The following is a 24,206-nucleotide window of genomic DNA, read 5'->3' on the forward strand; positions in this document are numbered from 1 at the left end:
TGTGCTACAGCAAAGTTTAGTCTCAATATTACTGAACAAATGTTATTCATCAATAAGTCACTGTATGCATTCAATAAGGGATACAGTGGGGTTGCTCCAGTGATAGAGATATATATTAAAATAGAAATATAGCATTATATTGTGTTCATATATTAAAAAAGGGATTTCATGATGCATAATCCTGCAAATATGAACAAAATGAGGGTTTACAATGTGTTTGTGCAGATAGAGGAGCGGATGTCCAGTGCTCAGGAGCTTTCAGAGGGCTGGAGAGAGATCAAAGAACAGAAACAAGATCTAACCAGCCTCTTCCAGGACATGGAGCAGCAGCTTCTCAGCCTCTCCAGAAGACCAGCAGAGCTGGAGACCAAGATAGCACAAAACATGCTTTCACAAGCCAAGGTAGGACACAGTATCACAACCATCAGTCCCTCAAGAATGCACACAGGCTGAAACCTTTTTGATCATACTGAAAAATCACCCTTTCTCCTTTTTCTTCCGTTATGCTTATCAGAGTGATAATATCTGTTTGTCTGCATGTGCTTTTTACTTTAACTGTACAGCAGAGTGAGACCAGACTGGATTCTGTCTGTGATTTTGTCATTATTATCTAATCCAACATTTTGGCTGGGCTTGTGAAGGGATTAGAGAGAGATCTGCTTAGTGTTTGGAAGTATTTATGGTTGCCATCCAATATATTGCTTGTCACTCAGGAGTGCAGCCAGCAACTGCAGTCTAAACAGAGTATCCTGACCAAGATGACCGAGACAGTGAGCAGATTGACTGGAGGCCAGGACTCTCCGGAACATGCAGAGCTCGACCGTCTGAGCCATTCCTGGCTTGAGCTCTGTCACAAGGCCAACAAGCTGCAGAGCCAGAGAGAGGAGGACCTGCAGAGATCTAAAGAATATCACGACTGTATCGCTGCAGTGGAGGTGCTGTTTGAGCAGGTGTCCAAAGAGTGGGACAATTTGGCCAGGTGTGTCAATCAAAATCTGTCATTTCATACTGCTATGAAAGTGTCATAATATCAGGAATCACAAATAAAGTCACCTCAGCTGTTTGTGAAGCAAAAGCTTCCATAAGCACTATTTCATTTACTTTCAAATGCTGAATTTCACACCTATAAATTTAAATATTTAATCTTTAAGTGGTATTGGATGTACTCCACAAATTTGTATAATGAGTTGTTCTGTTTTTGTGCCACAGAACGGACGCCGAAAGTTCATCTCAGCATTTGGAGGCACTGAGGAAACTTGCAGTAACTCTCGAAGAACAGAAAGGGGCTCTTGAAGACCTCAAGGACCAGAAACAGAAAGTCATCCAGCATCTGAACTTGGACGACAAGGAGCTGGTAAAAGAGCAAATCAGCCACTTTGAGCAGCGATGGTCTCAGATGCAAAACCTAATTGAAAGAAAGATCCAGGACTCAGTGGTGACCCTAGAAGATATGGGTCAGGTGGAGGCCCGCCTGAGAGAGGCTCGGGACTGGGCAGAGGAGCAGCAGCCTGCCCTGTCAGAGGCCATGAAAATGAGCCCTCCTCCTGAGCTGGCTCAAAGCTTCCTGTTTGACCACCTGAGCATCTGCAGCGAGCTGGAGGCCAAGCAGCTCCTCCTGGCCCAGGCCATGGCGGACGCTGACAGGGTTCTAGCACGACTGGGCCTCAGCGAACGACATCATCTGCAGCAGCTGATTTGTGACACACAATATGAGGTGGAATCTCTGAGCGTGAAAGTGGTGCAGCGCAGAAAACACCTGAGCAAAGCTTTTACTGAGAGGACGCAGTTCCTGATGGCTGTGAGTCAGTCCATTTCCTGGGTCCAGCAGAATGAGAAGAAGGCCCAGTCGGAGGAGTACATTGCTTTGTTACCTGATGACTTAGCCAAGCAGGTTCGAACATGCAGAAACATCCAAAGCAGTTTAAAAGCGTATCAGAGCGAGCTCACCTCCTTGTGGTCTCAGGGAAGAGACCTAATGAGGGATGCCAGCGAGGAGGAAAGGACTGAGATTCTCACAAAGTTGCAGGAGTTACAAAATATCTTTGACAAAACGCTCCACAGATGCGGTCAGAAACTTCAGGAGCTTGAAAAAGTGCTTGTTTCTCGAAAGTATTTCAAGACTGATCTAGAAAAAATATGCCAGTGGATAAAACAAGCCGATATCGTCACCTTCCCTGAAATAAACCTAATGGTTGGAGATGCTGAACTGGAAGCGCAGCTAATGAAGTATCAGCAGATAGTTGAGCAGGCGATTGAGTATGAGAACCTCCTCTTAATTGTCCAAAGAGCTGGACAGGAGATATTGCCCACATTGAATGAAGTAGATCACTGCTATTTGGATGAAAAACTCAACACCCTCCCCCAGCAATATAACAGCATATTAGCACTAGCCAAAGAGAAACAGGAGAAAATCCAGCAGGCCATTCTCACAAGGAACGAGTACACGTCTTTCATAGACGTCACTCACAAAGCTCTGAAAGAACTCGAAGAACAGTTCAACAGTCTAGGGACGCAGCCTGTAGGCCTGCAAACAGAAGAGGTGCTCAGCTTGCAGAGTGATTACAAAGCAATTCAGACTGATCTCAGCAACCTGGGTCTAGCTGTGAGTGAGCTGAACCAGAAGAAAGAGGGATTTCGGAGCACCGGGCAACCGTGGCGCCCGGAGGAAATGACGCAGCTTGTGAGCCTGTACAATGGGCTAAAGAGGTTGGTGGAACAGAAAGTAGAGCATTTGGACGAAACCTTGGAGTCATTTGAGGACCACAAAGCGATGGCTATGCAGGTTGACTTTGAGTTAAAGGCCACAAAAGAGCAGCTGGTGAAAGTGAACGCTGAGACGCAGTCGGCCGAGGAGAGGCTAAAGAACTACCACGCTCTGGCTGGGAGTCTCCAAAGTGCCAACTCTCACTTGTCGAGGCTGATGGAGCAGATGGACACTCTCGCCCCTCGTGTGGACCAAGCAGCTCATGACGCGTCTAAAGAGCAAGTGGTCCTGTGGCAAGACGAGCTGCGATCCTTACAGGCTGCCGTAGGGGATCTCATTGAAGAATGCGAGACCAGGTTTATCCAAAGTAAAGACTTTGAGACGGAGATGAAAAGGACTCTGGACTGGCTGCAGCAGGTCAGGGATGAACTGGGCTGTGCTGTGATTGTGGACGTCAGAGTGGAGAAGGTGCAGGAGGAGATCAGGAAGCAGCAAATTATGCAGGAAGAAGTGCAGTCCAGACTGAGAATTGTGGCTGCTCTTAGTAGCAGAGAAAAGCAGGAGTTTATCAGTGCCAACGAGCTCGTCCCAACCCACGTAGATACAAACCTGGAGGAAATGGCAAAGCTGCAAGCAGACGTTCAGAAAGCGCTGTGCTCCAAACAGGTGGGACAGTCTTACATTCAGTGTCTAATGAATGTGAAATGCTTTAATGTTGTTAGCTGTAGTAATCCACTATTTTCTATCTCGTTTGCGTTTGTGTGCAGATTACTCTGGAAGAGGCCTTGGTACTGTGTCAGAAATACCACTTCAGGATGCAGTCGGCCTGTGAGTGGCTGGAGGATGCTGTGTCTTTCCTGCAGCAAGCCAGCTTGGGCGTGGATGTAGAGAACTATGAAGAGTGTCTCAGACAGCAGGGAGACATCATGGCTACGGAACAGGAGTTTCTCATCCACCTGGAGGAGCTGCAGACTCTGCTTCCTCAGCTAGAGAACCTGGTGAACCCTACAGCTAAAGATCAGCTTCGGGTGAGCGTGGAGTCGGCAAAGCAGAGAGGCGTGGAGGTTCGAGATCAGCTCCAGTGTCATCAGGATGTCCTTCACAGGTAATGAGAAGGAAATAAAGATAACAGATTTTAACTGCAGTTAACAGTGGAATTTTATACTGTAATTTATTCTGTTTTTCTCAGCTGTGTGGCCCAGTGGAAGACATACCAGGAGGCAAGGCAGACAGTCATTGAGCTCATGAATGAAGCCGAAAAGAAGCTGACGGAATTTTCCACTGCAAAGGCAGCAACAAGCCAAGAGGCTGAAGACAAGCTGTGCAGTCACCGCGTACGAGATAGAATTTCCTTGTGGAAAATAGGTGGTGCTTCTATTAATTTTATGTGCAATTAACTGTCTTTTTTTTTTTTCTTTTAGTCCCTTGTATCACTGGTGAATGGCTTCCAAGAGAAGCTGAGTGGTTTAGAGGAACAAGCCGCTCAGCTTGAGCTGGTGGGCAGCGATGCCAGCAAGGCCACCATCAGTCGCTCCATGACCACCGTGTGGCAGCGCTGGACACGACTCCGCAGTGTTGCACGAGGACAAGAGAGAGTGCTGGAGGACACAGCACAGGAATGGAGGACTTTCACAGAGAAGGTACACAGGCAGAAAGCAATTATAATGACGTAAAGAAATAGCTTTGCAGGTGAAGACGTTTACAAATAATTTTTTTTTTTTTTTTTTTTTTTTTTTTTAACAGATGGTGAAGGTTAGAGCTGTCTCTGATGAGCTCCAGAGTCGTTTCCCGGATAGTGCAGTAGAGAAGGCCTCCAAAGCTACTCTGCAGTCTCTGTTGGACCAACATGACCTGCTGAGCCAAGACTTGGAGCGGGAACTGTCTGCCCTCACTCTGCTGCGCCAGTACGCCCTCAGCCTGCTGCACGATGTGGAAGTGCCTTCACCAACAAATGATCAGGATGAGCTGCCCAGCCTGAAGGAGATCAGAGCTGTACAAGACCAAATGGAAAGGTAGGAGAAGATAAACTCTAAATGAGGGCTATCTGCAATCACTGTTTTAAATGACTGACTTGATGAATAGGTGCTTCCTTTCCTGCCTGAAATCCAACATCTGTTGTGCTTTTTAAGTTAACTATGTATGTTTTGCCATTCTGAATTTAAAAAACAGTCAATTTTCTGTTTGCCTCCAGCCTTTTGACTCAGTCCAGGACCAAGCGAGCTCAGGCAGCCCAAGAACTGAGGGACAGAGAAGAAGTGGAGAAGGAGCTTAGTGTTGTAAAAGCCTGGATCCAGGAGACCAGAGAGCTTCTCCTCAATCCCACACCAGACATCGATTCTCTGTTGCAGGAGCTTGAGGTATATCTGCCATCTAAAAACACAAATACATTAGTTTGCCTAAGGTGTACCTAGAACAACACAGTGCTTCAAATTTTTCTCTTATTTCCACAAAAAGTCAAATTGACCTGCTTTTTGTTGTGTACAGGTTGTACATGGAGATGTGATCACATATCGTCAGAATGTGGAGAAATTAGCAGAGCAACAGCAGAGCAAGTACCTGGACCTCTACACTATACTCCCTTCTGAAATCTCCATGCAGCTAGCCGAGGTGTCGCTGGCATTGGGTGCTATTGAGGATCAGGTACTGTATCATGTTAACAGCTTTGAAAGTAGACAAGAAGTTGATTGCATGCGTCACTTCTGCTATTATTTACTCATGTGGCTTTTGTGTACTTTTCTCCTTCATGTTCCAGGTTCTCTCCAAAGAAAGAGAAAACCAGAAAACAAGAGAAATAAAGGAGGACTTCAGCTCCAGAATCCACGAAATTTCAGAGAAACTCAAAGCCATCTCCAATAAATTTAAGGAAAAGTCTCCTGATGTCGATCATGCCAAAGAAGAGGTCAAGGTATGTTGTCTTCTTTTTTGCTGTAGATGACACACAAGGGTCTTAAATTCTTGTTTTTTATTATGTAAAATTATTCCTACTATTGCTTTTCTTTTCTCAGAGTCTGTTTGAGGATTTGGACTCCTGCGGTCGCACTCTCTCAGAACTTGATGCTGCTGTTCAAGAGTTTGGGCGCAGAAACCCCCTGCTGGCCAAACAGCTGAGCGACGCCATTAACAAGCTATCAGAGATGCATCACCACACAACACGACTGGCAGACTGCAGGAACAACTGGCTTAAAAAGGTTTGCTTTTTAAAGTTTTCTGCACATAGCACAGCTGGTGAGCCATAACATTGATAAATACTATGACATGGGTAAGGATACTTTCCTAATTGTTATTTTTTATGTTGTTGTTGTCTTTCCATTCAGGCTGTCTGCTATTTAGACGAGTATAATGAGATGCTGGACTTCATCTTGAGGTGGTCGGAGAAAGCCAAAAGCCTGGTGAGGGCAAACATCATCTGGAACTCTTCAGTTCATCTGCAGGAGCAGATTCGGATGTATCAGGTGAGTTGGGATGTTCTGGTGTTTTAAAATTGACTGTCCACATTTTTCCATATATTTATAGAAGGTACGATGTAAGTGGATGGATATAAAAATAGCACCTGGACTTTTCTTTTTGGTCGTTTAGACCTTTTCACCTTTTATCTAAGAGGCTTCTTCGGAAGTGAAAGAGCCTCTTAAAGTGGTAAAATGGTAAATGGTCTGTATTTATATAGCGCTTTTTTACTATACCTGCAAGGTACCCAAAGCGCTTTACATGATACATCACATTCACCCATTCACACACACATTCACACACTGATGGCGGAAGCTGCCATGCAAGGCGCTAACCACGACCCCATCAGGAGCAATTCAGGGTTAAGTGTCTTGCTCAGGGACACCTCAGACACGACAGGGCGAGGATCGAACCGGCAACCCTTCGGTTGCAAGACGGCCACTCTACCCACTGAGCCATTCCGCCCCAAAGTGAACCATCTTCTAAAACCTAAAAGAGAAATTTAGTTACTTTTTAATGAAGCTCCTGGGATGAAATGGCTTAGATGACTGAGAATCCACACAGACACACACAGACATGGTTTCACCGTGATTCGTGTTTCTCTACCCAACAGTTCATGGATACTTGTGGACTGTAGGGGAATGTTGCAGAGAATAAACCTGTGACCCTTTGCTCTCTTACCACCAGAAGCCCAAGAAACACGTGCCTTTCATTCGCCTACCTTTCTTTCTTGTGTTCAGGCTGTCCTGCGTGAATCTCGAGAGCTCCACGGAGACCTGGAATCTATGGCAGAGAAAGTGGAGCTTCTGTCTGAGGTGCTGCAGGTCGAGTCTATGAGCCAGCAGGTTTGTGAACTGAGTCGACACACTGAGGAGCTTCAGCAAAGCATGAAGACCCGACTGCAGAGCCTACAGGATGCAGACAAGGTACTGAGATTTCCTGTTTTCTGTTTTACTTTTTGTATCATGTGATGTGTTCATACCTCATGATAAATATACAACTGACTTGTGTCTGCAGAGCATGGAGGCCCTCGAGTATGAAGTTAAGGCTCTACATGTTGCTCTGGAGCAGGTCCAAGCCACACTGACCTCACCAGAGTTGGCACGTCAGAGCCTGAAAGAACAGCTGGCCCAGAGACAGGTAACGTACAACATCAACATAATCCATGATGTGTGCTTACTTTGCATGTTGGAGCTTAGAAACAGTTCCACACAATATAAACTTTCCGTGTTTTTGCAGCGTCTGTTGGCAGATATGGAGAGCTTCAAGCAGCAGGTACAGGCCGTGCAGCTGTGTCAGAGTGCTCTCCAGGTCCCAGAGGAGGTGATGCCTAACCTCGCCATCTGTCGCACCGCTCTGCGTCTGCAGCAAGAAGCCAGTCAGCTGCAGCACGTTGCCATTCAGCAGTGCAACATCCTGCAGGTACAGTGGGGGGGCGCCATAACTGAAGCAGAGTAACGTATGTTCTGGCCAAGCCTGTATTCAGAGACAATACGCAATAAAAGTGGACATGGGAAGTAGCTCAAGAATGTATTTTGAAGCAGTAACAATAGAAAATTGATATGAAAATGTTTCCAGTTCATGTTTTGTTAGTTGTTCTTTTAGTTTCAATGTACAATGGATTCACATGGTTCTTTCCGTATTTTGAGAAGTTTACTGTTTTTACATTCTTCAAAAAACATTTTTGCGGTTTGCACGGATATGAAAGTTACAAAATGATTTTATTTTTTCATGCAGGAGGCAGTGGTGCAATACGAGCAATATGAACATGAAGTGAGAGACCTACAGGGGCTGATAGAGGAAGCACATCGGGTTATTCAGGATCGTCCGATTCCCAGCAGCAACATCCAGGAGCTGCAGGCCCAGATCCTTCACCATGAAGTACAACTCCTTTATTCACTTACTTAATTTGCTCTGTCTTGTGCAGGAAAGGGATTCACTGAGGGAAAGGAACTTTACACATACGATTTGTTTAATACAGGCCCAACAAATAAGATGCTTAATTGTGTTTCTAAATTTGTGGCTTTACTGCAAAATACACGTTCACTGTGCATTTACTGAGCTGACAGTCTGTATCTGTTGAATTAATTCAGTGTAATCCTGCTGTCTCCTTCTGGTATTGTCTGCACTCAGTATTAAGTTGAAGGTGAAAAGGTGAAAATTCCTCGTAACTGCATAGTAAGTTTTGCATGTCATTTCATATTTTAGGAACTTGCCCAAAAGATCAAAGGCTACCAGGAGCAAATTGCCTCACTAAATTCAAAGTGCAAAATGCTGGCAGTAAAGGCAAAGCATGCCACCATGCTGCTGACAGTGAGCGATGTGGAGGGGCTGCCTGAGGGGCTGCAGGAGATGGAGGCAGAGAAATCCAAGAAATCCTCAGCACAAGCCATCATGGTAAGCGACCATAATCTCCCGTGTCATATACTCATTCTGCTATTTCTGGCTTTATTCCTTTAATTTCATCAACTAAACACCTGATGTTTTCCTATTCACCTTCCATTTCTGCTCTTGTGTTAATTCTGCTTCTTGCATGCTGTGTCAGATGACAGCTGGTCGCTGTCACACTCTGTTGTCACCTGTAACTGAGGAGTCCGGTGAGGAGGGAACTAACAGCGAGATTTCATCTCCTCCTGTGTGTCGTTCTCCTTCTCCTATAACTCATGCTGAAGTCACCATAGCCAAGGTATCAGTCTTTTCTCTTCCTCTTCATAGCAAAAATGCAGATGTGTGTGAAATTTCTCTAGTTTTTCTGACGTCTTTACTCAGTTTGCTATCACACCTAATCCATGCAGTAGGTAAATCATTAAGGCCAAAATACACCAACTTCAGCAATCATCCATTTATATTTTCTGCCTGCACCTGTAAGTTCATCATTACAGATAGTAAACTGGAGGCTTTAATAAAGTCTTTCTTTGTGATAATGTTGAATGTTTTGTTTAGATGGGACGAGGAACTCTTACAAGAGCTCCAATCCAAGAACTATATGACCCCACATTTGAGTCTGTAGCCAACTTGGATGACCTGCAACGCTCATGGGAGACTTTGAAGAATGTGGTATGTAGAATACAAAACCTCACTCAGCTTAATTTAGTCATAGTGTCATTTCTGTCAGCTGCATGTTCTTGACACAAGTTGCAGTAACTCTATTATGCAATTATTTTGCTGTAAGTCACTAGTACTCATTAAATTGAATTTAATCTTATTAGAAACTTGCAGCCAAGCCTTTTGACAAAACAGCGTCTAATAATTCAGAAAAGTAATCTGATTTATAATTCCTACTATCTATCATTATTTTCAGGCATCAATGGTATTTCAAACTAAACCCTTTTTATTCTAATTCATTGACTTACAGATCAGTGAGAAGCAGCGGTCTTTGTATGAAGCTCTGGAAAAGCAGCAGCATTACCAGGGTTCACTGCAGTCAATCTCTTCTAAAATGGAGGCTTTAGAGGCCAAACTCAGTGAGCCTCTGGAGGCAGATAGAAGTCCAGATAGTCACATCAGGGCACATGAGGTGAGTCCCATACAAATACGTGCTGAATTGTTTCATGTGTAGGAAGCTAAGGTCACTCTTGCCTCTGTCTTTGTGTCAACATCCACATTTTTGTGGCGTTTATTTTAAGACATACCGCTACGTATTTCTAATCTTCAACTCTTCTCTGCAGGGTCTGATTGAAGAGATTCATAGTGTCCAGGATGAAATAGACAGGCTGCAGAGAAGCTTCACAGAGGATCTTGCCACCAATGCTGTGGACTCAGACATGGCTGACCAGCTGGCCATGCAGTCCTCCCTCGCTGTGTTGGCAGAGAGGATGGCCACCATCCACATGAAGGCCACAGGAAAACAGCAAATATTGGAGGTAGCTTTTGTATAAATTTGTAAAAGATAGTAGCCGCTAATAGTTGTGTGTTATCTACTAATCTGAATTCTGTCTTAATAACTTATGAATTCCTGTACTTCAGGAGCGTGTCAGTGACCGTCTGGAGGGTCAGCGTCAGGAACAGGCCATACATCTGTATCACACCCAGGCAGATGAACTGGACCAGTGGCTGATCAGAATGCGCAGTGCTGTAACCTTCATCCTTGAACCTCAACCTGTAGAGGAGACAGATATGGAGGACCAGCTGGCTGAGTGTCAAGTGAGAGCTCCCTCTGCTGTCTGCTCAAAGCAATAAATGCAATCAGGCATTTGAATTCCTGCTTCACTTAAGAATATTAATAGATTCATTAATATGCATGTGAGGTTACTTAATGATGCATATGTCATAGCCGATTGTTAGGAATGATACAGACACTCTGAAGAACTGTTTTCTAGGTTAGTGTTTCTGCTCAAGACATTAATGGAAATTAAATCTAGCATAGGGATTATTTACATATGTCCTTAAATATTGTGTTTGCCTTATTACATATGGATCATCCCAGGGGGGCAGGGGCCTTTCAGTGGGTAAACAAGAGCATTAGTGGAGTTAGAGGGGTATTCAGATGGCTGGCCTCCTAAGCGACTGCAGCACTAGTCTTAAGCAGATTATGCAGATCGTTCTATGGGACGGGGCGTGTTAGAAGCAAAGGGCGGAGTAGTCAGAGCAGGAAGCTTTCAGATGATTAATAGAGCCTCTGCCAGGATTGGTGCTAGCCACAAAGCTGCTAGAATATCCAAGTAGGGGAATCCTAGAGTGCGGGGCGGGTCAGGGGGAGGATGGGACAGTTACTCTCTCCCTGAGAATAACCTGCTGGAGCTATCGATTGCAAAGGAGTAGCAATGCAATTAGAAAACAAATGCGTTGTCAAACACTGGAGCAACTGTCACTAATGGGCACTGACAACTGGTCTGGACTTAGAATGGTGTTTAACGCAGGGGAATTGTTTTTGAATTTGAGGAAGAGCGCGTATGCTGCAGGGCATGGAGCGTGAAGGATTAGCGGTAATATGCTGCACAGGAGGCGAGGCCGGCGAGGTGGGCCAAGGATGAGAGCTCTCCCTGTCCTGTGGCCGGGGAAAGCTGCTGGTGCTGGGGGTTCAGACGGACCTGGGGGGTCTGTGGTGTAGAGGGAGGGGGGAGCTCCTGTAAGTGGTGAGACATCATGTTTGAGCTGGCCTCTCTCCTCCTGCTGATGCAGAACATGCTGCTGGAGATCGAAGAGAAGGTGTTGGCCCTCTCAGAGCTGTCCATGCACAGCGAGAACCTGCTGCTGGAGGGCCGGACGGACACCAGGGAGGAGGCTGAACATTTGGCCAGGAAGCTACGGACACTGAAGGGTGGTTTGTTGGAGCTGCAGAGGATGCTACAAGACAAGCAGGTTAACATCCAGGTGAGATTTAAGCTCTGACATGCACTAGTGTGTGAATATTTGACAATATTGGGTTTGTTCCCTACTTTGGCAAATGCCTTTACAATGTTTGCACAAGTCAGTGCAAAGTGTTTAATATAAAAGGCTTCTCCAAAATAGCGCACAATGTTTACTTTTTGCCAGCATAATTAAGAACATTGTATATTTGCACCACCCTGTTCATTAGAGAAAGGGAGCACATCAGGTTAACCTAAGTTTCTTGTTCATTTGCTATCTGTCTCCTGGCCAAAGATGGAATGTTGATCAAGTAAATATTAATTTTTCCTCTTGAAGCTCCCAGTATGACACGTCTTTGCTTTAGCATTTTCTTTGGCTCGCTAAGGAATTTGCAAATGTGAGTCAAACTGCCATTAGTCTGTTTGGCATCCCCTTTATTTGCCAAAGTGTGTGTTTCTTAAAGAATTCTTGCTTTACAATAAACATATGTAATTCTACAGGGTTCTCTGCAGGAGCAGGAAGACAGTGAATCTGACTCCAGTCTCTCTCAGAGTCCCAGTGTGCAGGACTGGCTGGCCCAGGCCCGAACCACACGGACTCAGCAGCACCAGGACAGTGTTCAGAGACAGAGGGTAGGAGGTTTTACCTTGTTTTTTTAACCTTGTTTAAATGCTTATGTATTGCAAAACGAAAAACTGAAATGCCCACATTTTGTACCGAGGGTTAGGCGGCAACACGATCCAGATAATACATACAAAAAAAATCTTCCAATAGATGATAAACTGTAATTTATGATATTCAGATCTGTTCCAAATCAGCTTGTACAACTTTATAGTTACTATTAAGTTCCAACTATAGGTTGAGGCAGCTGATTTGTGTCGGGCCAAAACACAAAAAAACTAACACACTGTGGGAAAACCTAAAATAAGCGCAGCGAGTCAGATGTCCTCAAAAGATGAGAAAATTGTAGCCAAGAGAGCTCCCACAGTGTTGCAGATAATAAAGTAGATTGGATTTCTAAAGCTGAATGAACAGTAGAGCAGTATAGGTTGACGGATATCCAGACAACCTACAAAAATGGGAAAGACAATAAACCTCTTCCTCCATTTCAAAAGGCAGCGTATGCAAAGAGCCTGGCGTGAAACTGCTAATACTACAATGCAAGCACATGTTTGCATTCAGTGTTTCTCACCAAAACATAGAGTGTATCCTCTTCAACAAACACATTGCATGTGTTTCCTGTCTCATTAATATACATTTAAATCAATGTATGTTGTGTTAATGAATGATATTGATAAATATGAAACAATTTAACAATATTGTTGCTCAGCTCCTCTTTGAACAATAAAATCAAAACGCATCAGAACTGAGGGTTGTGACTCAATGTATTTTTCAAGGTTTTATGATGAAATGAAGCATAGTCACACGTCTAGTACCATCTAACATGTTTGTCATGTTGTGTGTTTTGTCATGCAGGAACTGGAGGAGCAGCTTGCAGAGCAGAAAAAGCTGCTTCAGTCAGTTGCCAGCAGAGGAGAGGAGATCCTCATCCAGCAGGCCTCACCCAGCAGTGCCAGGTATTTCATATACAACATGTACACAAAACTTACATAACTAATGTATGTAATAATGCATGTAATGTGTGTTGCTTCGTGTTTCTGTCACTCTGCAGTACATCGGAGCCGTTTTCACCGGCAGCTTTGGCTGAGAGGGAAACTCAGGCTGGACGGGAACAGATGAGGCAGAGATGGGAAAGTTTGAGACTGGAGCTCAAAACTAAACTGCAGCTGCTGCAGAAAACCCTGGAGCAGGACCACAAGCAGCCGGTACAAACACTGTGTTTTCACTATTGTTAACATACAGTTCTGATAGAAAATGAAGTGCAGTGTTTTTAAACAGCTCCAATTTCTTTTTATTTCCAGGTGTTTTCCAGACCTCCTCGTGTGACCACAGCTGGGCCTCTGTTTAAAGGCGACGCACAGGCAGACAAATCCTCCCTGAAGACTCTGTATGATCACTTCAGACAGACCATAGAAGACATGACCACTCAGGTTACGGCATTTCTGTATTTAAATTGTACTTTTAAGACATTTAGTTAAGCGTGTTGTGTTAATGGAAGTTTGCATCATTCTTATGTCTCTGCAGCCCGGTGGTGGTGAGACACAGGTGCCGCAGATGGAACAGAAGCTCTACACAGCTGTGTCATCCACCTCCTCCTGGCTGGATGGTGTCGAGAACAACGTCTTCTCTGGATCAGTGCTGCTGGCGGAAAATGCAGAGACTCAGCTGCAAAAGCAGGAGGTACAGTTGGAACAGCAGCTTTGTTATCGCTGCAGATTTAAAATAACAAATCACACAAGCCTGGTAATGCGCATGACCTTGGATTAATTCAAAACTGTCAATCACTACAAGATGAATCCTTTACCCATCTTTATGTGGTGTAAGTTTGGCATTAGTTGAGAAAATAACATATATAAAGAAATCTGTGTTTGTCATTGGACTGTCAAACTGACAAACTCTCAGTTTACCCTACAGATATATATGTTCTATGTATAATGTTGCAATTGTGTATTTTTTTGAATTTACCTAACTGCTTCTTCTCTGCAGACCCTGGAGAACGATGTGAGGCACGTGACGGAGGAGGTGAAGCTCAGCCAGACTCTGCTCGCTGGATCTTCAGGGATGCGACACGAAGACCGAGCGCTGCTGGAGGACAACCTCGACTGCCTGAAGGAGAGGTTAGGAGCTCTGGGTTGTGCTCTGGGACAACGCTGTGACCACATGAGGACCAGAGCACACGAGCTCACAGCCTACCAGGTCGGCCAAATGTTGTGCTCATCTTGTGCTTGAAGGGCTTTTAAATATTGATTTTGATTTATATTGTCATTTTTGCAGCACTAATAAATGTTCAGGAAGCATTTGTTCCTATCTGCAGTAAACATAAATTAAAATGCTTAATAAGTAAATGTTATATTATTTACTCAGACATTCGCCAATGTACACTGCACATATTAATATAAATATTCTCTAAATTTTCTTCTGTCTGACAGACTGAATTACAGCTTCTCCAAACGGCTTTAATTGAGACCAAATGCCAGATCCTACAAGCCCTGGCTGGAGCAATGGATAGACCAGCCTCGAAACAACTGGAGGTAATGAGAGTCTTAGCTTAGAAATTCATGCGCTGCATACAGCAGCACTCTCACTGTCTCCCAGGAAAGCTTACAGAGAAAAAGAAAATTCCTGAATTTCATTAATTCATCTCACCCCTGTCTCTCAGGTCATTGCCAGTGCAGAGGAGAGCCTGAAAGACTTTGAACAGAGAATCACAGAGCTTAAAACCAGAGGAGCAGCTCTACAGGCAGATCAGATATCAGCAAACAAACTGCTAAAACTACAGGTAACAGACGTCACCGCTGGCTCTCACAAAGTTGTGCTCAGTTTGAAATCTTTGTGGTAAAAGCTACTTTTTTTCTGAATGTACCGTGAAGAAATTGCGATGAAAATCTACATACCATATCCAGCATAAAATTGATGAGCTTGTGTTTTCAGCGAAACAAAAACACCAGACTGGATTTTTTTTAATGTCTGTGTGTCTTTCCAGGATTCTTACGAGGAGCTGGTGATGACAGTGGGCTCCCGGCGCAGTGGGCTGAACCAGAACATGGCTCTGAAGGAGCAGTACGAACGAGCTCTGCAGGATCTGGCCGACCTGGTGGACACCGCGAAGGACAAGATGGCCGCAGATCAGAGAATCATCGCCAGCTCTGTGGAGGAAGTCCAGCATCACCTGGACAAACATAAGGTCCAGTCAAGCTCTGATGAGTTTGTAGGCTTAGAAGACACTGAGCCTGTTTTCTTTTATGAAAGAAGAGAGAATGAAATAGATCTGGTCATTACTGAGTTTATGTGTCTGTTTGCTTTTTCTAGGAGTTCTTCCAGGGTCTGGAGTCCCACATGATTCTAACAGAGACGTACTTCAGGAAGATCAGCGGCCTGATGCTTCCAAAAGAGAATCAAGCTTTGGAGGAAACGTTGGCTGAAGCTCAGAGTGTCCTGAAACAAGCGCACAGTAAAGGAGTGGAGCTGGAGTGTATCTTGGAGGTAACAGAGAAGGCACAGCTTATGTTAAACAATTAGATATTGTTAAGTGTTGAAGTGGTTACTGTTTGGAGAGAGACAGCTTCATTAATAATCTGTCCAGAAAAAAGTAAATTCAGTGTTAACTTGTATCCATGGCCTCCTAGCCAAGTATCTCTGACTTGCTTGATTTTCTTAAAGCAAACAATATGAATATTTATGAAGACATTTATGCAATTTTAACTTGATACACTAAATCAATCATTTTTTAAATTGCCAGTTGACCTACTTTTAGCAAAAATTTTTTCACAAATTGAAATTTGAAGCTTTTTGAATGACATTGACTCAGGAACGGTTTAAGATAAAAATCCTAAAAATGTTCACTGTTATTTCTCATCACGTCATGATTCACAATCTGCAGTATTGGACACGTAGGTCAAATAGACTTTCATTATGAGTGAGTTAAAATATGAACAAAAAGGATGCTGTCCTGAAAAGTCTCATCTTTGAACACACGACATTAGAAAAATAATGGAGAAGTCAAATAGTTATATTCTTCAACTATATAAATGCCCATATTTTATGCTAAAGAATTTCAGACAGATGAGAGATGGCTGGGCAGAGTGTGGTCAAAGTATGCATTGACAGTGTTATAAACTAGGAATAAACATGAGGTTTACTTGGAAAATAACAGATTTTCAAATATTGTATTTATTATTTTTTTCAGACTTGGTGCCGTTTAATGCAGGACTACCAGAGTCTGAACCGACACCTGGAGACGGTGGAGGGAAGTATTCCTTCTGTGGGTTTAGTGGAAGAAACCGAGGAGCGACTTTTGGACAGAATCTCCTTGTACCAGGTACAAAGTGACATATATTTAGATTTCAGCCATAAAATACCTGCGTTTTTTTCAGATATAATACAGTCATAATGGCAGAAGCTCTTTTGGTAGGATTTGTTGTATGACTGATGAGGTGCTTTATGTTAACTTGCACTTCTTGTAGCTCTGATCTGCTCTATACTTTATCTTAGATTCCCAGCTGGTGCCACTTCTCCTGCAAAACTCCACTTTTTTTCTTTTTGATTTTCTTTTATTCTCTGTGAAAAGGGTCTGAAGGGGAAACTGGCGGAGCACCAGCATAAGCTCTACCAGGTGCTGGATGAAGGTAAACATCTCTTACTGTCAGTTTGTTGTCCTGCGGTGGAGAATCAGCTCGCCCTGCTGGGAGAACACTGGCTCAACAACACCTCCAAAGTCAACAAGGAGCTACAGCGCCTCGAGGCCATCCTGAAACACTGGACCAGGTCAGAAAGACAAAAGAACCAGCACTGCTTTTAGGCATAGATTCAAAAAGAGCAAATGTGGCACTAGATTAGGCAAATTAATAAAGATTATTAAGGATGTTTTTACCTAAAAAGTAACACTAATCTAATGAACATAATTAAGCTACAAAGGTGTCACTGTGTCACATCATTTGAATTCTGTTTATTTTTTGTAGGTATCAAAGGGAGTGTGCAGAGATCAGTGAATGGCTGCAGTCCGCACTGGAACGTCTGGAGTTTTGGAACACGCAGGCGGTTTTAGTCCCACAGGAGCTGGAATCTGTCAGAGACCATCTCTCTGCTTTCCTTGTAAGGCCACAGACAATACGTTTTTATTGATTTGTGTTTTATTTTCTTATATTAATCCAAAGTTTGTCACTTTTCCAGCAAAGGAGGTGCTCGATATTTATAGACTTACAAACATTGACCTGCTGGGGCTTGTATCAATGCCTTTAGTACTGGTAGTTAAACTGTGCTACACCTCAAGTCCTTAAAGGCAAGTCTTATCATTTGGGCTACTGTCCAGGGGCAATTTCAATCGTCACTGGGACACAAAACTGGCATGTATGTGATCATGAGTCAAATATGATGAAAGAAAACTTTCAAATCTTGATCAGTTTGCCCCAAAATACAGTTTAAAAAGCATAAATGTCACAGGTTTTACAATGCTGCTGTTACATCAGTGCAACAGCATGATGGACTGGATATTTCCTGGTTCAGTATAATAATAATAAACTTTATTTCTGTAGCACCTTTTAAAACTGGAGTTACAAGATGCTTTACAACACATTGGAATAGACTAAGCATTAGAAAACAACAATAAAGTAATAAAAGAAGACAATAACACATTAGTAAAGACAGTGGGACATTAACATTAGAAATTGAAGAGCGTCAGAGAAAGAATAAAATGTCACAACTAAGGCTTGTCTGTACAGATGGGACTTTAAAAGCTTGTTCCACGGTGTTGGGGCCGAAACGGTGAATGCGGAGTGCACCTTTTTATTTTAAGCCTGCGACTTTTGAGGTACAGAACAAGGTATCAAAAGGCCAAATATGTGATATCGTCTCTAGTTAAAGTTCATATTTGGAGGAAAACTTGTAGGATATGAATACTCACCCTGGTATGTACAAAAATATAAAAAAAAATATCTGATTTATTCATACTTGTAAATCCATGTTAGGACATTAGCCTGCTGCATTTGTCCCATCTTAAATACTCAGTAGTGGGAAGCCACAGTGCAGCGCTCTAAACTGCTCTTATCTTTGTGGCCAGTGCCTCAGTCAAAGACAAAGTTAGAGGTTTTCACAAGTTTGATGTATGTTTGAAGGGTCTGTAGTTGTTTCACACAGTTCTCTTTAAGTCTGAGGTCTATTTTTTAGCTTTTTGTTTAGCTACTGGACAAAAAAGTGCTTTGTTTTGTATTATATATAATACAGTTTATAAGTAGTTTTAAGTAGTATTGTTCCTGTAATATCATCGCACTCTATAACATAGTTTTGATTGCATACCAGCTGATGATTTTCCATCACTGTCTGTCAGGAGTTTTCAAAAGAAGTTGAAGGAAAGTCCAGCCTGAAGAGCTCCGTGGTATCCGAGGGCAACCAGCTGCTCCGACTGAAGAAGGTGGACACTGTGGTGCTACGCTCCGACCTGTCACGCATCGACACGCAGTGGACTGAGCTGCTCACACGCATCCCAGTGGTCCAGGAGAAGCTGCATCAGGTATCAGGTGTCACATGCGGCCAGACTAAACAGGCTTAGCCACTCTGGGGCAAATAGGATTACCCCTTTCCACTGTAGCTTCACCAGTATACACAGGTTTTCACTGAAAGGTTGCCCTGAAACTGGAAACAACATGTACTTTTATTTTCTCCTATGTTTAATGTTTTTAGATCCAAATGGAAAAGCTGGCCTCCCGTCATGCCATTTCTGAGCTGTTTAACTGGATATCGTTGATGGAGAATGTCATCGAAGAGGATGAAGAAAACCTCAAGAGTGCTGTCGGCTCAAATGTGATTCAAGATTATCTCCAGAAATACAAGGTAGTGGATTTTTTCTGATTCATAACACTATGTAAAGATATGTAAGTTTTGTATTCAATATTCAAAGTGTGTTTTAAGTGTAATTAATTGTTTTTGTAGGTAAAACTAACTCAAATTTAGGTTTTTAAACATGTGAATTGATTGTTTTTTGTGCACTCAACCTGATTGTGATAGAGCGATAATCTATGATTCTTAATTCTAAATCTGTGACTTTTCATGTGAATCTACTGTTGTTTCCTCGCTTTAGGGCTTCAGAGTAGATCTGAGCTGTAAGCAGCTGACTGTGGACTTTGTCAACCAGTCAGTGCTTCAGATAAGTGGTCAGGATGTGGAGAGCAAACGCAGTGACAAGACAGACTTTGCTGAGCGTCTGGGGGCCATGAATCGACGGTGGCAGATCCTACAAGGCCGCATCAATGAGAGGGTGAGGCCATAACTGCTGTTGCAGTAAAACCCATAGCATTGAACAGAACGTTATTTAACAGTGTGACACAGAACCTTAAGTTCATTTGTGTAAAACACTTGCAGATCCAGTTCTTGGAGAGCCTGTTGGAGATGTGGCTGGAGTATGAGAGCAGCGTTCAGGCCCTGAAGTCTTGGATGGCGACTCAAGAAGAAAGACTGAAGAGGAAAAACCGGATAGAGGATCTGACATCTGTGCAGAATGCGCTCAAAGACTGTCAGGTAGGACTGATTTGTTCTAGTTTTATGAAAGCATGCCCCCCCCCCCCCCCCCCCTTCATGTTTTTTTCTTTTTTATTAAGTGAAAACTTGTTGTTTTTAGGAAATGGAGGAGGTGGTGAAAGAAAAAGAGAAAGAGCTAGAGAGAGTAGAGGAGCAAGGCTGTGCTCTTGTCCAGAACAAGACGGATGAGGCCTGCGCTATCGTCATGGAGACGCTCCAAGGTGTCAATCACACCTGGGCAAACCTGGACCATTTGGTAATTTTACTGCTCTCTTTTCGCCCAATGTGCCACTTAGATTGGACCTATCTATTCTGTTTTGTCCGGTTGTCTGTGATGTGTTCTGATCTTTACAATCCACTGAATCCGTTCAATGTCGCTTTATTTTACCTTCAACAGATAGGACAGCTAAAGATCAGCCTGAAGTCGGTGCTGGATCAGTGGAGTCTGTACAAACGGGCTTCAGAAGAGATCAATGGCTACCTGATGGAGGGAAGGTACTCCGTGTCTCGTTTCCGCCTCCTCACAGGTTCCCTGGAAGCTGTTCAGCTGCAAGTGCAAAGTCTGCAGGTACATTAGGAGGAGGAGGAGGTGTTTGATTTATTATCCAAGTCAGCTGTTCTAGCCGTCAAGACAGCTTTTCTCATATTGATTGTGTTTGTGTGTGTTTCTGAAATCTCATTACGATTAAGCTCACGTTTCTATTTTTCATAAGAGGAGTTTTTCTAAATTTGCTCGTTTCCCTGCTGGTAAATTAAGCACTCTCTTTGTCTGTCACCTGTGAAGGATTTGCAAGAAGAACTGGAGAAACAGGAGAGCAGTCTGAGAAAGTTTGGTGCAATAACCCACCAACTGCTGAGGGAGTGTCACCCCTCAGTGTCAGATTCTCTCAACAATGCCCTTAAGGACGTCAATGCAAGGTGATCTTTTTTTTTTTTAAATCATTTCTTACTTCTTTAAATAATTTTAATAGTTCATTGAGTAAAATTGGGAAAATATTGCCATATCATTTTCACTAACCTTTACATCGATCCATGTCATATTTGCACTCAGATGGACTGGCTTACTGGAGGAGATAGCAGAGCGTCTTAGAAGCAGCAAAGGCCTGCTTCAGCTGTGGCAGCGCTACAAGGAGCTTTATGAACAGAGCTGCAGCAGCATCCAGCTGCAGGAGGAGAAGGCAGACCAGCTCCTCAAAACCACCTGCAGTAAGGACGTTGCTGATGAGGAAGTGTCTGACTGGATCCAAGAATGCAGCGTGAGTACACGGCTGTGCCACTGTGACTAGTTCTACGTCAAAATAAATGTTCAATATATGATTGTGTGTTTTAGGGCCTTAAAAATACTTTACTTTAAAATTCATGGCTGTTTTGTCTCAGGAGTTGCTTCGGTCTCAAGCTCCAGTTCAGGCTTCGCTGCAGGTTCTCCAAGAGCTTGGAGAGCAACTGAAACAGCAGGTGGACACATCAGCAGCATCTGCTATCCAGTCAGACCACCTGTCTCTGACTCAGCGGCTTTCTGCAGTGGAACAGGCGCTCACCAGACAGCTCACCGCCCTGCAGGTAAAAGATTTAGTTTAGACTCCAAGTTGTCCAATAAAATAGTCAGTCAGCAAGGCAGAATCGTGAATTTTCATGTTCTGGATTGACATCTCTGTCTCCTCTACACCAGACTGGAGTTCAAGACTATGAAACCTTCAATGATCAGCTGGAATCACTGGGCTCCTGGATAGTTGAAGCTGAGGAGGCTCTGAAGGTACAAGATCCCAACGGCTCCACTGACCTGACACTCATCCAGGACCGCATGGAGGAGCTCAAGGTTTGTTGTGTTTTTTTGTCACTTAGTTGAACAAATCAACAGCTCGTCACCCAGAAGCTGAGAAATGCAACCATTTTTTCTTTACATCTAACAGAGGCTGATGCTGAAGTTCAGCAGTATGGCCCCTGAATTAGAGCGTCTCAATGAACTCGGTTACCGGCTTCCTCTCAATGATTCAGAGATCAAGCGCATGCAGAATCTCAACAGAAGCTGGTCCACAGCCTCAGCACAGACCACAGAGAGATTCAGGTATGATCTGACCAAAGGTAAAACAAAAATGTGCCAGACTTTGCCAAGGGTTATTAAAATGCTGTGTATCTTCTGTATTTCTGAAAATAAACATGATAATGACAGTAAAATGTCAAGACTCCAACAAAGTTAGATTAATTGATTAACTGAATGAAGGACAGACACAGAGAGCTTACAAAACACTAAAAATGTACAACGAAGGCCACTCTCCCTTGTGACTGAGATTTTAAAATGAATTAGCATCACAAAAGCATCTTTTATTCACTCAATTTTTTTCCTTGCAGCAAACTCCAGTCATTCCTCCTCCAGCAGCAGACTTTCCTTGAAAAGTGTGAAACGTGGATGGAGTTCTTGGTCCAAACAGAAGAGAACCTGGCGGTGGAAATTTCTGGGAACTACCAGAGTTTGATGGAACAGCAAAAAGCCCATGAGGTTAGAATTGGTTGAAAGTAAAAGACTCTGAAACATCTGCTTTTGTTTGATTCATTAATTATCCATATTTTGTGTTGCAGTTATTCCAAGCCGAGATGTTCAGTCGACAGCAGATCCTTCACTCTATCATCAGTGATGGACAGAGGATGTTAGAGCAGGGTCAGGTAGATGACAGGTAAAGTCCACATTGTTTAGTGTGTCCAAAGCAAACAGATCTGAATGATCAAATGTTTTTTGTTTACCACCAAACTCTGTCATAAACCTTTAATCTCCTGCAGGGATGAGTTCAACCTGAAGTTGGCCCTTCTGAGTAACCAGTGGCAGGGCGTCGTGCGTCGGGCTCAGCAGAGGCGAGGAATCATCGACGGTCTGATCCGCCAGTGGCAGCGCTACAGAGAAATGGTGGAGAAGCTGCGCAAGTGGCTGATAGAGGTCTCCCATCCCGCAGAGGCGCTTCAGTCAGGAAATACAATCCCTCTGCAACAAGCTCGCTCCATGCTAGATGCTGTCCAGGTACATGAAAGACTGTTCCAGGCTCTATACCACACCTGTCATACTATACTATAAAATTTGCAACTCTGAGAAACATTTACATTTATTGGTAGAGCAGGATCTGTATCAGGTTTGTAGCTTGATAAGAATTCTTTCTTCCTGGTTCAGCTGAAGGAAAAGGTGCTGCAGCGTCAGCAGGGCAGCTACATCTTGACAGTGGAGGCAGGCAGACAGCTGCTCCTCTCTGCTGATAGCCGAGCGGAGGTGGCCCTGCAGACGGAGCTGACTGATATCCAGGACCGATGGAAGCAAGCGAGCATCTGCCTGGAAGAACAGAAGAAAGAGCTGGCCACCTTGTTAAAGGTGTAGTACAGGAAACCATGAAGGAATACTGTAATTGTTTTATTTGTAGGAGTATTTTGCTTTGTATGTATAGATGTGTGCTTTTTAACTTTTAAGTTTTTCTAATTTTCTATCAGTAGCAACTACTTGTGGTTTCAGTAAAAAAAAAAATTAGACCAAATAGCCGTTTTAAAGTAATATATGAAAGTACAAATACCTAGTTTGCTTTTTCCTGTTTAACTAGTAAACTAATTTTCTGTTGAAGTTTAGGTTACATAGTTTGAATGCAGTTGCAACAGCTGTTTTTGTCTTATGTGTGTAGATTCAAGATGTTAGTGTTTACTTGTCAGTGAAACGACTGTTCAACAGGACTGTACGACAACAAGACATGATAAACGACATTCCTTAAAACAATAGAAGAAAATATGGTCATATATAATGAGGAATATGTATTGTGTCATACAGGACTGGGAGAGATGTGAGAAAGGGATCTGTGGATCACTGGAAAAACTTCGAGCCTTCAAACGGCAACTCTCCCAACCCCTTCCTCATCACCATGAAGATCTGCAGGCTGAGCAGATGCGCTGCAAGGTACCAGCTTCAGTCATTTCAATAAATGCAAATTATACAACAGCAAGTTGACAAATTAACATTGCTTTGAGGATGTTAAATTAAAAAAAAGTGTAGAATTGCCGAATGATTATTTAAATTGGCCTCATCTGTTGAACTGATGTTCAGATCACAAGGCTTGTTTTAATAAGTTTGCTGTTTTTATTTCAATAACAGGATCTGGAGAATACATTTGATGGCTGGACCGGTGATCTGGCTCATCTGAATGTACTGAGGGAGTCTCTGTCTTGCTACATCAGTGCTGAGGACCTTTCTGTGCTGCAGGAGCGTATTGAGCTGCTGCATCGACAGTGGGATGAAATCTGTCACCAGGTACATCTCTCTATGTCTGTGTGTTTTAATATACTGAAGAAGTATTTCATTAAAAAACTACTTTGCACACACATTCTGTATCACACATTGTTAACCACATAGCATATGTAACACCTTCAAGTATCACTGTGTTTTGCTCTTGTTATGTGCTGCAGTCCCTTCACACACCAGGTGGTGTCGCTAGTGTGAAACTGCATTATAAGATATAGAGGAAGTCATATCCTAACTGCTGTACATCCAGATGGTGTAATTTGGCCAACATCAAATATAATTGCTCATGATATGCTGTAGATACAAGACAGAATGCTAGATGGAATTGATATTAATTTAATATTTAGTAGTGAGTTTTTCTAATGTTGATATACA

The 24,206-nt window shown here is 43.2% G+C and overlaps 1 protein-coding gene across 12 annotated transcripts in view; it reads left to right on the forward strand.

The window, feature by feature from the left end:
- The window catches only part of syne1b (spectrin repeat containing, nuclear envelope 1b), a 95,770-nt gene that overhangs the window by 56,939 nt on the left and 14,625 nt on the right, over nucleotides 1–24,206 (forward strand). For 11 of the 12 annotated variants that reach the window (XM_051949525.1, XM_051949522.1, XM_051949550.1 and 8 more), the window contains 53 exons: nucleotides 226–402; nucleotides 714–979; nucleotides 1,210–3,370; nucleotides 3,472–3,809; nucleotides 3,894–4,038; nucleotides 4,126–4,344; nucleotides 4,448–4,716; nucleotides 4,896–5,061; nucleotides 5,189–5,344; nucleotides 5,457–5,609; nucleotides 5,710–5,892; nucleotides 6,019–6,156; nucleotides 6,889–7,074; nucleotides 7,166–7,288; nucleotides 7,388–7,570; nucleotides 7,886–8,029; nucleotides 8,357–8,545; nucleotides 8,694–8,834; nucleotides 9,092–9,205; nucleotides 9,504–9,665; nucleotides 9,817–10,011; nucleotides 10,115–10,291; nucleotides 11,270–11,461; nucleotides 11,938–12,069; nucleotides 12,914–13,014; nucleotides 13,110–13,263; nucleotides 13,360–13,488; nucleotides 13,583–13,738; nucleotides 14,045–14,254; nucleotides 14,488–14,589; nucleotides 14,718–14,837; nucleotides 15,042–15,242; nucleotides 15,368–15,541; nucleotides 16,245–16,376; nucleotides 16,626–16,822; nucleotides 17,017–17,149; nucleotides 18,381–18,563; nucleotides 18,734–18,883; nucleotides 19,131–19,307; nucleotides 19,412–19,567; nucleotides 19,668–19,823; nucleotides 19,965–20,135; nucleotides 20,352–20,485; nucleotides 20,619–20,823; nucleotides 20,945–21,127; nucleotides 21,237–21,383; nucleotides 21,478–21,632; nucleotides 21,917–22,064; nucleotides 22,145–22,239; nucleotides 22,343–22,577; nucleotides 22,725–22,919; nucleotides 23,364–23,489; nucleotides 23,685–23,840. In XM_051949525.1, the coding sequence (XP_051805485.1) occupies nucleotides 226–402; nucleotides 714–979; nucleotides 1,210–3,370; nucleotides 3,472–3,809; nucleotides 3,894–4,038; nucleotides 4,126–4,344; nucleotides 4,448–4,716; nucleotides 4,896–5,061; nucleotides 5,189–5,344; nucleotides 5,457–5,609; nucleotides 5,710–5,892; nucleotides 6,019–6,156; nucleotides 6,889–7,074; nucleotides 7,166–7,288; nucleotides 7,388–7,570; nucleotides 7,886–8,029; nucleotides 8,357–8,545; nucleotides 8,694–8,834; nucleotides 9,092–9,205; nucleotides 9,504–9,665; nucleotides 9,817–10,011; nucleotides 10,115–10,291; nucleotides 11,270–11,461; nucleotides 11,938–12,069; nucleotides 12,914–13,014; nucleotides 13,110–13,263; nucleotides 13,360–13,488; nucleotides 13,583–13,738; nucleotides 14,045–14,254; nucleotides 14,488–14,589; nucleotides 14,718–14,837; nucleotides 15,042–15,242; nucleotides 15,368–15,541; nucleotides 16,245–16,376; nucleotides 16,626–16,822; nucleotides 17,017–17,149; nucleotides 18,381–18,563; nucleotides 18,734–18,883; nucleotides 19,131–19,307; nucleotides 19,412–19,567; nucleotides 19,668–19,823; nucleotides 19,965–20,135; nucleotides 20,352–20,485; nucleotides 20,619–20,823; nucleotides 20,945–21,127; nucleotides 21,237–21,383; nucleotides 21,478–21,632; nucleotides 21,917–22,064; nucleotides 22,145–22,239; nucleotides 22,343–22,577; nucleotides 22,725–22,919; nucleotides 23,364–23,489; nucleotides 23,685–23,840 (10,890 nt within the window). The remainder of the gene's footprint in view (nucleotides 1–225; nucleotides 403–713; nucleotides 980–1,209; nucleotides 3,371–3,471; nucleotides 3,810–3,893; nucleotides 4,039–4,125; nucleotides 4,345–4,447; nucleotides 4,717–4,895; nucleotides 5,062–5,188; nucleotides 5,345–5,456; nucleotides 5,610–5,709; nucleotides 5,893–6,018; nucleotides 6,157–6,888; nucleotides 7,075–7,165; nucleotides 7,289–7,387; nucleotides 7,571–7,885; nucleotides 8,030–8,356; nucleotides 8,546–8,693; nucleotides 8,835–9,091; nucleotides 9,206–9,503; nucleotides 9,666–9,816; nucleotides 10,012–10,114; nucleotides 10,292–11,269; nucleotides 11,462–11,937; nucleotides 12,070–12,913; nucleotides 13,015–13,109; nucleotides 13,264–13,359; nucleotides 13,489–13,582; nucleotides 13,739–14,044; nucleotides 14,255–14,487; nucleotides 14,590–14,717; nucleotides 14,838–15,041; nucleotides 15,243–15,367; nucleotides 15,542–16,244; nucleotides 16,377–16,625; nucleotides 16,823–17,016; nucleotides 17,150–18,380; nucleotides 18,564–18,733; nucleotides 18,884–19,130; nucleotides 19,308–19,411; nucleotides 19,568–19,667; nucleotides 19,824–19,964; nucleotides 20,136–20,351; nucleotides 20,486–20,618; nucleotides 20,824–20,944; nucleotides 21,128–21,236; nucleotides 21,384–21,477; nucleotides 21,633–21,916; nucleotides 22,065–22,144; nucleotides 22,240–22,342; nucleotides 22,578–22,724; nucleotides 22,920–23,363; nucleotides 23,490–23,684; nucleotides 23,841–24,206) is intronic. The other variant, XM_051949551.1, reaches the window with a different exon arrangement.

Source organism: Acanthochromis polyacanthus, chromosome 1 (assembly GCF_021347895.1).
Source record: "Acanthochromis polyacanthus isolate Apoly-LR-REF ecotype Palm Island chromosome 1, KAUST_Apoly_ChrSc, whole genome shotgun sequence".
Lineage (NCBI taxonomy): Eukaryota > Metazoa > Chordata > Actinopteri > Pomacentridae > Acanthochromis > Acanthochromis polyacanthus.